This window comes from Teleopsis dalmanni, chromosome 1 (assembly GCF_002237135.1).
Source record: "Teleopsis dalmanni isolate 2A chromosome 1, ASM223713v2, whole genome shotgun sequence".
Classification (NCBI taxonomy): domain Eukaryota; kingdom Metazoa; phylum Arthropoda; class Insecta; order Diptera; family Diopsidae; genus Teleopsis; species Teleopsis dalmanni.
Window position 1 is genome coordinate 35,068,148 of NC_051846.1, and position 13,633 is coordinate 35,081,780.

The following is a 13,633-nucleotide window of genomic DNA, read 5'->3' on the forward strand; positions in this document are numbered from 1 at the left end:
TTGCCGTTGCAGTAAAAAAATTACGTATCTCGACAGTTTGGTTGGTATGGAAGATGAAAAAATGATTAAACTGTTATTTTAAACAATATAATTGTGACACTACTAACGCCTTCTGTTGTGTTTATGGTTCTATGGATGAAAAGAGTCCGTACTTTACTCCAGGTGTCATTTTCATTATTGGTTAGGAGAAGAATCAAAATTTTCCGATCCTCTTTTCTAACTGTACGTAGCTACACACATAGACTCATCAAGATGCTTGCCTTTTACTGGAATGGAACACTGTTCTAGCACCGTTTGTTCGCTAGTTGTTTATATCATTGTTTAGGAAGGTATTTAAAAGCTTTCGGTCCGCCTTTCCTAACTAAAGTGACAGAGTTATCAACAATTTAAATTACATATGAAGCAACCTTACGAGGTTGCTTCTATTTGACTTGAATATCAGAGTTGAAAACCGTTTAAACGGCAGAAGTCTGATACATATTTGGTATATGGTGTCTGATGTTTTTTTCGTGATAACACAATGAGCTATAATTTATACTTAAGTCGAAATTAGTGCACAAGGCTCTAACGTCGTTCAACCATAGTAGTAATATCATAAATGCTGAATATATCACAATTGATAAATATCGTCTTAAAAAGAATATAAAAAAAAGTGAAGACAAAATTTTAATTTCGAGATAAATAGGTTCCGACTATAGTTTCTGCCAATGCACCTAAAATAGTTTAAATGTGCTACAAAAACAATCTGGGGAACTCTTTTCAATGACTCGTAATATAATTTAATATTTTATATTAAAAACTGAACATATGTAATAGACAGAGCAAGATTATATAGTAAGTGTTTGAATTTTAAAAAATAATGCTGTTTAGTAGCAGAGAACAATGAAATAGTACAGCACATATTACAGCTACAAAATATTAATTAAATATGTACTATAGTTTTTTAAAATACATGAATTATTTAACGAAGAATACTGCCTTCTGGTGTACTTTTAAGTTTTTACTATTCATTAAATTTAATAAAAAAAAACATCAAGAGTTTAATTACTAAATTCTAGATTATAGTAAATAGTTCTGATAAGTAATAAAAAAGAGTTACGAATATATGTAGTAGACTATAATGAAGAATTGATAATGTTTATATGATGATTCCTTATCGTGATCATAAAATTCAATTAGTATACTTTTTTTCCCTCTTTACCTTATTGAGTATAAAAGTACTTCATTTCTCTTTATTCTTATTGCTCATTTAATGGTATCAATCTTTGATATATGTTATAATGTGAGTAATAGAGTTAATATCTGAAAAAACTCCCCACAACATATATTAGTTGATATTGGTTAGTATTCGCGATGTTTCGTTACATGGTAGTTAGATGATGCAAAGTCCGGATTATACGGTAAATGCATCAAAACTAAACCTTTACTTTGCTCCGAGCCATTATAGTTGTGTGTGGCTATGAGTGTTGTAATGTTGGAATACAACTCTTTATCTGTTGGTCAATTTTAGTCGCTTTTCTGGATTGTTTTGTTAAACCGGTCGAGTTTTGACCTGTGGAGGACTGAATTAACCACTGCAGTATGCTGAAGTAGCTCGTAATAGACAGTTATCTTTCGATCATACCAAATACTCAACACAACTTTGTTTGCCGTCACTCCAAGCTTTGAAGTCGTATGTAAAGGGTCACCGGTCTTTGACCACATGGCTTGCGTTCAATATATTTTCATATTTAAACAATTTTTTATGGTCAGTTGTGAAACATTTCGACCTCGTTTCGGTTCTCGCGAAAAATAATCATCGTTTAACTAATAGTATTTTGATAAATCAAATTCTTTTGCGGTATCTTATATGATCCCCAAACATCGACCGTCTTTGCATAGTTAGCTTTTTTAATATATTTCTAAACGATGTATACTACTTAACTTTTAATACGAGTGAATTACAAAACTATCTACCAAATACAAAAAATTCTGTCAAACGAACACATGTTTGATATAATTGAATTAGTGTTGTTAGATGGATACCAAAACCTTTGGGTACAAAACACCGCGGATATTTATAAATATCATACAATAATAGCAAAAAGAAAATAATTACAAAAATATTTATTTTTAAATAAATATATAAATAAAATGAGTTTATTATTTACCATATAAGTTTTTAGAATATTGTCTAATAATCATTGTCAGCTGTCTTTAAAAATATATATGGCCCATATATAATTCTTGCCAATAGCACATAATATACTAATTCACCTTAGAAACTATATAATATAGAATATATATTAACATATATATATAGATATTTATATATTTGCTCATTTAAATAATTAAAGAGAATTTATTATAAAATAATAAAAAAATTTTAGAATATTTTAAAAGGATACATATAATATATTGTAATATTAACTGACTTTTGTGATAATCGATATCGATTACAAATAATACTGAAAGTGTTATTAACAAATAAACAGAAAATATGTAAATTTAACTTAAAATGATTATAATATTTGATTATATTTTTTATTAAATAATAATATTCTTAATAAACTATATGTCGTCTAATGCATTCAATTAAATTAATTAATTAATTTTTATATACACATATTAACTTAAAGGATGTGTTAGTGACATTTAACTATTCGAACAATTAGGCAGATGTACATGCTTTTACAGTAAAATAAAAAAAAAATAAGTGAAAATTGTTTAGTTTAAGGATGCACATAATAAAAAATATAAATAAATAACAATAACAACTAATTTAAAAATATTTAAAATATTTATTTAATAAAAATCTTTGTTAGGTTCAAATCAAAAATGCAAATTCGTTTCACTAATCGAGCTCAGTGGTGCCAATTTATTAAGGTTGCCATTAAATTGGCGCTCATAGTAGTTGCTTACCGGCGCTGCACTATTTGCAGGATTCGAGCTGACATCAACAGTTTCTGCCTCAGTTGGGACATCTGTTTCACTTGTCGCATGGATTTCGGCTTCGACTTTTGTCAAAGAATTTTCATTCAAAACCTTATTAGAATTTAAGGCATTTTCTAAAGTTGAAATTTAAAAATATTTCAATATTAATTTCATTTAATAAAGAATAAAAATGAAATTTTATTTTAACGTACCGCTTACCCCAGTTAATTGTAATGCCATTTTCCCACTATTCTCGTTTGTATGGATACCATTGCTATTGCTATTAATGGTATTCACTTCGTTATCTTTGGCTATATTTTTAATTTTATTAAGACTATTTTCTTTATCGATTTGGCTATCTTTATTAACATTATTATCACTTTTGTTTTCTTGTGCACATTCATTATCGCTCCTTACAGAACTGAAAGTATCATCATCATCATCAGCATGGTGTTCATCTTCGTCCTCATCAACTTCTTCAATACGTGTATCAATATGGCCCAATGCTAAATCACCATTTTTCTTCGTCAAATTTTCTTTTGTAACTGTGCTGCCATTCTTTAATATTCCCACTAAAGGTGCACCATTGCCAGGCTTTTTCTCATCTTGTGGCAGCTTTGGTTATGAAAAATAAACAAATAATTACAAAAATTATTACAAAAAAAATATAAAAATAAAATTTTTAATTAGAAAAAAATTATCAAAACATGTGCCTACCGCTTTGTATGTGTACGGTTGTACACCAGTCACACCGGGCGAAATATGCATCTTAGTTGCCTGTTCCTTTGATAATATAATATCCTCGTCCGTTTCGCGCTCTTTGCGTGCTTTATACGCCAAATGACTGCGATAGACCTCCACCAAACAGCAAATTACAATGATGACGAACATGGCTGTTAAGGTGATGAAGACGACCTGCGTTGAATCTTCCTTTTTGGACACATCGTAAATGTATTTCGCCACGTAGGGCACGCGTTGCGGTGGTTCCGCTACCCAAGTCTCGGCGCTCTATATTGAAATGCATTTAATTAGCGTTTTTCGTAAAATTGAAAATTTCTTTGTTTTAAGCACGTTCTACTGTTGCTCACTACATGCCGGACTGTTAATGATTGATTTTTTTTGTTTTTGGTTATGTTGGGGTATTCACACTTACCAGACTTATGTTGACCATTGGTTCCTGTAGGGGCTGTTCTAATATATCAAATTTAGCAGTACATTGTGCACTTCGTACGCCTTGTGGATTAATTACTGTTATGTTGTCAGCACCTGATTTGGTGAATAGCATGTACTCCTCCAGCGGTTTCATGATATGATTATTCACTTGTATATAAATGTCTGTGAGGTAATTAGATACAAAAAGTTTCATTTTATGTCAGTATAATTGTATTTTGTACTTTGTTATAAAGTAAAACTTTCTGAGTTTCATTTGGGAGAACAAATAATTTTAAATAATGTGAACAACAACAAAATTATATTAATTATTAATTTATTGTGAACAACAACAAAATTATATTAATTATTAATTTATTGAGTTTTTGGCTGACCATACAGCTATTTCGAGAATTGTCAAATACTCAGTAACAGTGGATTTTTAGAAATATTTCGCAGATTAGCTTTAATAACCCTCGTATATACAATCTCAAAAAATTATTTACTTATTTATTTAATCAAATACCGCAAATACCCTAATTATGGTTATTTGACGGTACTCGAAACAACTGTGCGATCAGCAAAAAATTCAATTAATAAATAAATAATAAAAATTCGTTGTTGTAATTCACTACTGTTCAAAATACCTTTTTATTAAAACAATAGTTTCTATTAAGAAACATGGTTTCTTTCGTTATAATCGCCTTTAAAAATCAAATTTCAAACAATTTAAACATTTAAGAGGTGCAAACGTATCCGAAATATATTCACACCTTAATTAAAAACCAAGAAAGGGATAAGAAATTAACTTATATGGAATGGATAAAAGAATGAATGAAAAGAGGAATGAATATACATTGTGACCGAAAAGTTTCCGGAAATTTTAAATAAAACGCAAAATTCTTAATCTTCATCAATATTTATTTTATCTCCTTCAAAATATGCTCCATTAGAAGCGATACACAAATGCCAACGTTTCTTCCAATCATCAAAACATTTTTTATAGGCGCTTTCCGGTATGGCTTTGAGTTACCTCTGCGAATTCTGTTTTACGTCTTCTATGGATTCAAAACGCGTTCCTCTGAGTGGTAATTTGAGTTTGGGAAACAGGAAAAAGTCACACGGTGCAAGATCAGGTGAATACGGGGGCTGTTCGATGGTATTTATTGAATGTTGGGCCTTAAAATCGTTGATAATGTTGGCTCGGTGCGAGGGAGCATTATCGTCATGAAAAATCCATGAATTATCCTTCCACAATTGAGGCCGTGGTCTCACGACCGATGCCTAGCTCTCGTGCTATCTCTCTAACACTCACATGAGGATTTTGGAACACGATTTCCTTTGCCTTTTCAATGTTTTCGTCGGTGGTAGAGGTCGAAGGTCGTCCAGAACGCGGCATGTCTTCGACGGTCGTACGACCGTCCTGAAAGGCTTTGTACAACTCATAAACTTGAGTTTTCGATAAAACTGATTCCCCATAAGCCTTTTGTAGCATTCGCAACGATTCTGCACACGAAATTTCGTTCGAAACACAAAATTGGATGCAAACTCTTTGTTCAATATTTTTTTCCATTGTTTTTTTCGCAACGCACTACTGAGGTGAACTGGTTTCAACAGCTGCCGTAAACGAACTGTCTGACAGATCGCGCTCATTTTTGGCATAGTAATTAAGGAAAGTGCTGCCAAACTACATAAACTTAAAATATCGAAAAATATACAGCGCGCGAATTTTAAATGAGAATTTCCGAAAACTTTTCAGTCTCAATGTAAAGAATGTTTAAGGAACATAATTGGGTTTGTGCTTCTATAAAAGCATGAGTGGTAGAAATTGGGGTCTGTATTCTAAAATTGTTTTTTATATATTATAAAACTGTCGTTATATGACTATGTACCTCATATATATATTTCTATCGGCAACATATGGGGTATGACACATGAGTGGTATAGTTGTATAAGTGCACTCTAGCCTACTACATAAATTAACAGTAAGCACAGACTACTGTTTCGAAAATGAATTCCAAAAATCTTTTTAAAAAGAGGTTTTTTTCGAACAGTAATGAAATACAACAACAAACATTTTATTTTTTATATTATTTTAATTAATTAATAATTATTTACGAATAATAAAAATCTTTTTATCTAAACTTTACATTAAAAAGAAAAAGATGCAACGATTTACCTCAATCAATCGAAACTAATATATCCTATGGATAGTTGGAAAATGGCAACAATGTAGGTCAATTGATTTCAGAAAATAATCTATAAAATCAACGAATTTTCTTCGATAGAAATGTAAATGTTTTCGCAATGTCCAATTACAGTAAAAAATCGAAGATTATGCAGGCAGTGAAAAAAGTGAACTAATTTCTATTAGTAACTACTACGTAACATCATTGATAAGGGTATGAGACATCTACGAAGATATTGAAATTCCGGATGAATTAGTTAAACTTGGCTCAGAAACATCATTATATATTAGTTTCAGGAGATCTTATGAGGAGTAAAAGGCCACAGAAGTATTATTAGCAAATGATAAATACTGATTTCGTTTAAGGGTATTCGAAAACATATCACAAATCATTATTTAAGATTAGCAGAAGAAAAATACAATAGAAAGGTAAGATGTGTATTCAAGTGGACGTGGCTAGATTGTAGTCAGAAGTATTTGTGATGATGCTTTAAGATTATAAGTTAGTAGATTGAAGTAGATATGCAGAAACAGTCAGAAGAAGGCAGAAGAAAATAAAAGTTTAACTGAGCAGTTCCTTTGCTTTAAAGAAACTGAACAAAACATTTGATTATCTATGAATTTACGTGTGTGATGAATATTTTAAACATTAGTATTCCATAAAAAAAAACTCCTTTTATACTGATTAGGAAGATAGCCTAAGATTCAACTAGAATCAATCGTTGCGCTATTAATGATAATGACGATGATTCTGATTAGAAAACTATCCTTTCTGTTACTAAAAATAAATAATCATTCAAATTGATTAAAAAAAGTATATAAAAAAATTATTAATCAACTAAAAAATATTTTGTCACTTTTAAGCAAGACTGAATAAAGAGCAATACAAATATGACAGCATTCAATGAAATCTGCTATATAATTTTTTGAAAATGCTGTCCTTGCAGTGGTCATAAAAGCTTCACAGATAGAAAAAAGTTACATTAGATCATCTTAGATTAGTATGTTCATCTTGTATAACGATCACATTGTATATCATCCAGAACACTGAAAACTCTAATTCTAAAAACTGTGAGTGGAAAGCAACTGAATAATTGACCACTGGTAAATCCTTTTAATTAAAAGTTTAAATTAAAAATATATGTATTTATGCCTAACACGTATGAAAGTATGTATGAAAGTATTATTCACGCTTGTATTTTAACCCTGAACCTATTTAGATTAAATAATACCTGCATAAATAATCTTATTTTATAAAATTAAATTTAATTATTTCATAAAAAAGTTTTTCTATTTAAGAAGTTCTTATTTAATGTTTTCCGTTAGATTAAATTCTAATCTGGTTTTATCTTCGACCATAAAAAATTGTTTAAATTCACCGGAAAATATTCCGATAGATATACTTAATAGGCTTTCCTTAAATCGGTTGAATTCATTAGCAGTGGCAGTAATTTCATTTGAAAGATTTAAGTCATTGTCTAAATTTAAACACATTCCAGATTATCCTATATTACCAGAAATAGATTTTCTACAAACTTTTGTTTTTATTTTTATTACGAAAAAGTTTCGACCATAAACATATAACATGATGGGGCAACAATTCAAAGTCAGGATAAGGAAAACATTTTACAACGAAGCTTCCTTTTTTCTTGTTAATTTTTTTACTGTTTTCATGTGTGAAACAAGATTTTCGTAAATGCGTTGATGACCCTTGGAAGGATCAATGTAATAAAACAAAAGAACACAAATGAAAATAAAAATGAAAATAAAAACAAAAGTTGAGAAAATGCAACAAAAGTTGAAAATATAAAATAAATATATAAATAAACAAAATGAGTATTATAAAAAGTTTAAAATTCGCGTACACAGAACTACACACATGTGAACAAGGATAAAAAAATGCTTTCACGCAACAAACGGCAAATCTTAGTACGCCACTGTGTAAGTGAACCCTTGTCAGAAACTCAGCGAAGCTTTAAGAATTAATAGCGCAATGCTGTGAAATTTATGGTAGACCCTTGACAGCAACAGGGAACATAACAAAATACTGCACAGACCATCACACTAAAGGATACGAGTACAAGAGGTATGAAGTCATAGTAGTAATATGTATAGTACAAGTACTAGTAGAATGTATAGGTATAAAGTTACTCACTGGATAAACAGCCACTGTAACTTTTGAACACAGCGAATCTCGAATCTGTTGTATTGATGCCACCAATTTGCACTCGATTTGCACTCGAGTCACTTGTCGGCGTCAATGTACGTGCACTTATTGCACTTAATGGCACCTGTTCGCGGTCAATATACAATGTGGCCTCCGTACCGTTGCGTAAGTAATATATGGAGTGGCGTGCATTATTAAGAAAATTACGATCTATACGTGCACCCACTGCTGGTCCTTCGCGGTCTTCCTCGAATAACAGATAATTATCTGCTGTTATGGCTACCATGAGATAGTAACTACGATCTGCTGCGGTCTGTAGTAGTAACATTACGCGATTGGCACGTCTCAAATCGAATGAGGAGAACGCCAATTGCAGTCGCACATAGTCAACTTTACCAAATAACTCAAATTTCCTTTGCATTGTCGATTCACCACTAAAATCGGCACCTTTTTCCTCCATACAAAACTCACCAAGGAAGCTAGTATGCTCACAATCGCATGTGGATTCCTGTTTGGCAAAATTTTCCTTACAAATGCCGCCATTCTTGCATGGTTCTGCGTCGCATTTAATTTGACAATCGGGTAGTACGCCATCGAGTGCTGAAAATAAAGAGAAAATTAATTTAATAAATTGAATTTGTGGATATTGTAACCGTTGTTTAGTATTATAACTTTTATGTGTAGAAAATTTTTAAGAACAATGTTTTGGAACTTTAATAATTTGTCATTTTTATACATATTTAAAAAAAAAACAAAGTTTTATTAGGGAATAATTGTTGGTTTGTTAGTTTTTTGAAGTTAAAATACTATGCATGTATACCAGTAAGTACAGGCATTTTTTGAGATTTAATTTTTTACACAAAGCCTATTCTTTTGTAAGCACATCACAAAAGAACAACCGCTTATTTTAAAAATAACATTTGAAACAACAATATTCTGGCTTATTTAGTCCAAACTTTTTGAAATTGCTTAACTAATAAGCAGTTTAAATCACATGGTTGCCAAGCCTAAAAATTCGTAACAGATACGTTAATTTTTCCATTTATTATATTACTATTAAAAAGCAATAAAATTCATATTTTATTCACAATTATGTAAAGAAAAATATTCTTACTAATGTTTGCAAAGAATTATTATTCATTTTCGAAACTTTAACTTTAAATTTTATTACATGTTTTGCATATATAAGTTTAATAAAATTTCCAGTTCTTCCAGAGTTGCCATCAAAAGTAGTGCCTATTTTATATTGTTCTCGTAATATATTGTTATGTCTTTAAGTTATTTAAATGACTATGGATTCATGTCACCGTCAAATATCCATCATTACTGGTCTTCCGACACATTTATTCTTTATACTAAGTGATGTTGTGAATCAAATTAAATTAATTAGAACCTATCTAATTGCAATATCTATCATTAGTGGTCTTGAAAAGAGATTATTCTTTAAATCAATTGATGTTTCCGAAGACCAATGATGGCGGATATTTGAGGGTGTTTGATATAGCCGACCATTCGGTTGTGATACAAAAATTAACTACCTATATTAATATTTTTTTTATATTTTTAATTAGTGGATTTTTGGCTGACCATACAGCTGTTTTAAGGATTGCCAAATACTCATCATCAGGGGTCTTGGAATTATTTTTTATATTTATATATTCGTAAATAATTTTTGAAACTTTTTTTGAGACTGTTACTTACTTACGTATTTGGCCATAGTAACTTGTAAAGAGGACTCTCCAGGTGACTCTTTTTTAAAAATATTAGTAACGAATAATTAAAAATAAAAAATTATTCCAAGACCACTAATGATGGGTATTTAGCAATACTCGAAAGAGCTGTATGGCCAGTTCAAAATGCAATTATTAAAAAATTATAAAAAAAATTTTGTTGTTGCAATTCACTATTATTTGATAAAAACCTCTTTTTTAAAAACAATATTTTATTTTAAAAATTAAGTTTCTTTCGTCAAAATAGTAGTACAAAATCAATTTAACTATATTAAAAATTAAATTTTTGTATAAAAATTTCCTTACTATTACTTAATTTTCTATATGAAGATAAATTGCATAAAATAAGAGCATACAAATTTTATTTAGAAATTATTTAAAAATAATTTAATAAATAAAATTTTAAGAAAACGTTTATATTAAGAGCAATTTTATTGCATTTTAATCCAATATTCGGATGAATTATTTTTCATTTGCTGTGACTCTTTCAGCAATTCAAAGATATTTTGATATTGAATGAATTTTCAATTTCCAAGAGTACGATTATTAAAAAGAAATATTATGCGCTTAACTCTCTCATGCTATCCGATTGACATTAATCTTACCAAAATGACCACAACTGCTTGGCTATGTGTTTAGCATTAAGGAAATTGCATGCAGTGCCACATTATCCTCCATATTTCTCTATAATATCCGTTTCGGTATACATGATATTGGCATATGCAACCAAATATGGAAACTGTTTGTTTTGGTCGTTGTTGTTGTTGCTGTTGTTTTTGTTGTTTTTGTTGTTATTGCGATATGATGCAAAATTGAAATTTGCTTATTGCTTCTAGCTAAAATTTCAATACTTACTGGGCGCTATGTTCCTTTCATTGACATCAGCCAAGTCGATCAGATTTGTACCAATTTTCAGGCCACGCACGCATCCAATATAACCGTCTAATGCAGGCGCATCCGTATTAGTTCGCAATAAATTTGCCGGATCATATCCGCCAATATTGAACTGGAAATATTCAGTGGGTGGTGCGGGTGGACGATGTGGTGACAGTACTTCTACAGATTTTAAAACGAGAAAATTTATTTAGATTTATTTTCATATTGGGAAAAAATTTAAAGAAAATATATTCACTTGTGTAGTGCTATATTTTGGAATGTTATTAGAAATGTTATTAATATTTTGCTTTATTTTATAAAAAATATACGAGTAATATTTTACTAATCATATTTTAAAATTAATAATATCATTAATGGTATTGAAATGGTTTCATTACTAAATTTGTCCACAAATAAATTAAATATTGATAATTATATATAATATTAAATAATATCTATCTATATATATAAAAATGAATGTTGTCTGTCTGTCTGTCTGTCTGTACTCGATGGATTCAAAAACCATACATCCAATCACCGTGAAAATTTGGGAAATTATTAGGTATATCCCCGGAAAGGTTTTTGCAAATTTTTATTAAAATCAGGGTTGAGGTTCTAGGTTCATTTAATTAGTAATATTTTGGTAAAAGTGTATTCTGTAATATAATTCTTTAGAAAGAAGTGAGCAGAAAAAAAGTAGGCAAGAAAAGGATCGAGTTCACACTATTCTTGTTTGATCATTAGAAACAAGTGAGCAGAGGCAAGCAAGCCAAGAAAGAGATCGAGTTCACCCTGCTCTTGCTCGGTCATTAGAAACGAGTGAGTGACACGAATTTCGCCGGGTCAGCTAGTTAATTATAAATATTAATAAAATATTATATTTAAATATTAATAATATTTAGTTAACTGATAATTTGAAGTAAATAAGGTTAGGAAAGTTCAAAAGACACGTTCAGCATATATAAGTTAAACTAACACTTTATAATATATATTATAATAAAATAAACTAAAGTTCTTCATATATTTAAAAAAGAATTATTTTATTTAAATATATATATAAAACAGGAAGCTGTTGTATGAGCAAATAATTAGACCGTCGCTTCTATATGGATGTGTAGCGTTCAGCAAAGCTCAAACACTACTATTCACCAGCTAGAAATTGCATAAAGCCAGGCTCTGAGAAGGTACCATGGTTCATCATTAGGACTAATAACATCCTCAGGGACCTCAATATTGAACCGATCAAAAAATATATAAAGGTTAGAGCCCTGAAATTATTTGTGAAAACTGACAGACTTACCAACCCCGCATTATCAAATCTCAGAATGGTTACAGGCTCATCGGGGAGATCTGTAGTACTGAGGTCAACCATTACTTAGTCTAATGAAGAGATAAACAATAATTTAGTCAAGGTGTAGGAAAGGGTTATGAAGAAAGCTCTAATAATACTCTAATAATAGTGTATTTATGTGCTAGAAATATTTACTAGCACATAAACATATGTGGAAATAAAATAAACTTACAGATAAAATAAAAACATAATTAAATAAACTTTTTAAGCATCTATATACAAGTATTACATATCTGTTAATACTTAAATAGGACTTATTTAAATAATAGTTTTACGAGTTGAAATAGCTGCTTTATATAAAATAATTGTTTGTTTATGACTTTCAATTAATTTGATTTAAATACTAAATACATAAATATTTTGTATTCTGGACCATTAATCGCAATCATGAATCAGTGTTTTGCAAATTTAATTGAGTGTTGAAGTGTTTAATTTTTTAATTGAATAATTATTCACTTTTTAATTGTTAATTTACTAAACGTAAACCTTTGTTAAACTGCAAGTTGAGTTTTTTTTATAAAATCTATAAGTCTATTTCATTGTAATATTTAGTATCATTAAGGATATAATGAGATATAAAATTTTAAAATTACTAATTAATAATTAAAGCAAAAACATTTAAGGCAATTAGTGGCAATAGGAGATTAAATTACAACAAATTAAAAAATGTGAGTTGAAAGAATTAAGCACTGGTAAGCACTGAAAATGATAATTTTCTTATACCCTTTGAAAGGACTTAATATATAGTATTTATGGTCTTAGTTGTAGTTAACTTACTTTATCAAATTATAATGGAAGATTATGAAAATAATTTTTTTTCCTTATGGAAATAAGCACACATTAAGCAGAGGAGTAAGAAACCAAAAAAGAAAGTGTGCATCTACTGCAAATGCATCTACTATGCATGATATAGAGGAGCAGGTGCAATTTGATCATGTCCAACATATTGTTTCATCCATCAAATTATTCATCAGACAAACACCTTTCCTTAGTGCTCAGATATTTAAGATATTTAAATTAATATCATCATTAAAAGTAATGCAATGGTTTCATTATTAAATTTGTTTATAAAAATAAACCGAAAATACTAAATAAAATTTTATTTCATTATGTTTAATTTCATTATTCATTATTACATTTTAATATAGATAATAATAGATAATATAGATAAATAAAGGCTATCATCCTTGTAAATAGACTTCAACATTTTAGGCTGAAACTCAGTTTTATCACTGTAAATGCTTTAAAATAAAACTGAA

The 13,633-nt window shown here is 29.5% G+C and overlaps 1 protein-coding gene across 1 annotated transcript; it reads right to left on the reverse strand.

Annotated features, from left to right (window-relative positions):
• Positions 1 to 2,760: 2,760 nt before the first annotated feature.
• LOC119673093 lies at positions 2,761 to 11,198 on the reverse strand. The gene is made up of 6 exons (XM_038084319.1): positions 11,003 to 11,198; positions 8,406 to 9,017; positions 4,067 to 4,248; positions 3,631 to 3,921; positions 3,126 to 3,528; positions 2,761 to 3,047 (listed from the first exon to the last, which is right to left on the reverse strand). Exons 2-6 carry the CDS (start codon positions 8,875 to 8,877, stop codon positions 2,812 to 2,814), a joined length of 1,584 nt encoding a protein of 527 aa, XP_037940247.1. The 5' UTR covers positions 8,878 to 9,017; positions 11,003 to 11,198; the 3' UTR covers positions 2,761 to 2,811.
• Between the last annotated feature and the right edge of the window lie 2,435 nt (positions 11,199 to 13,633).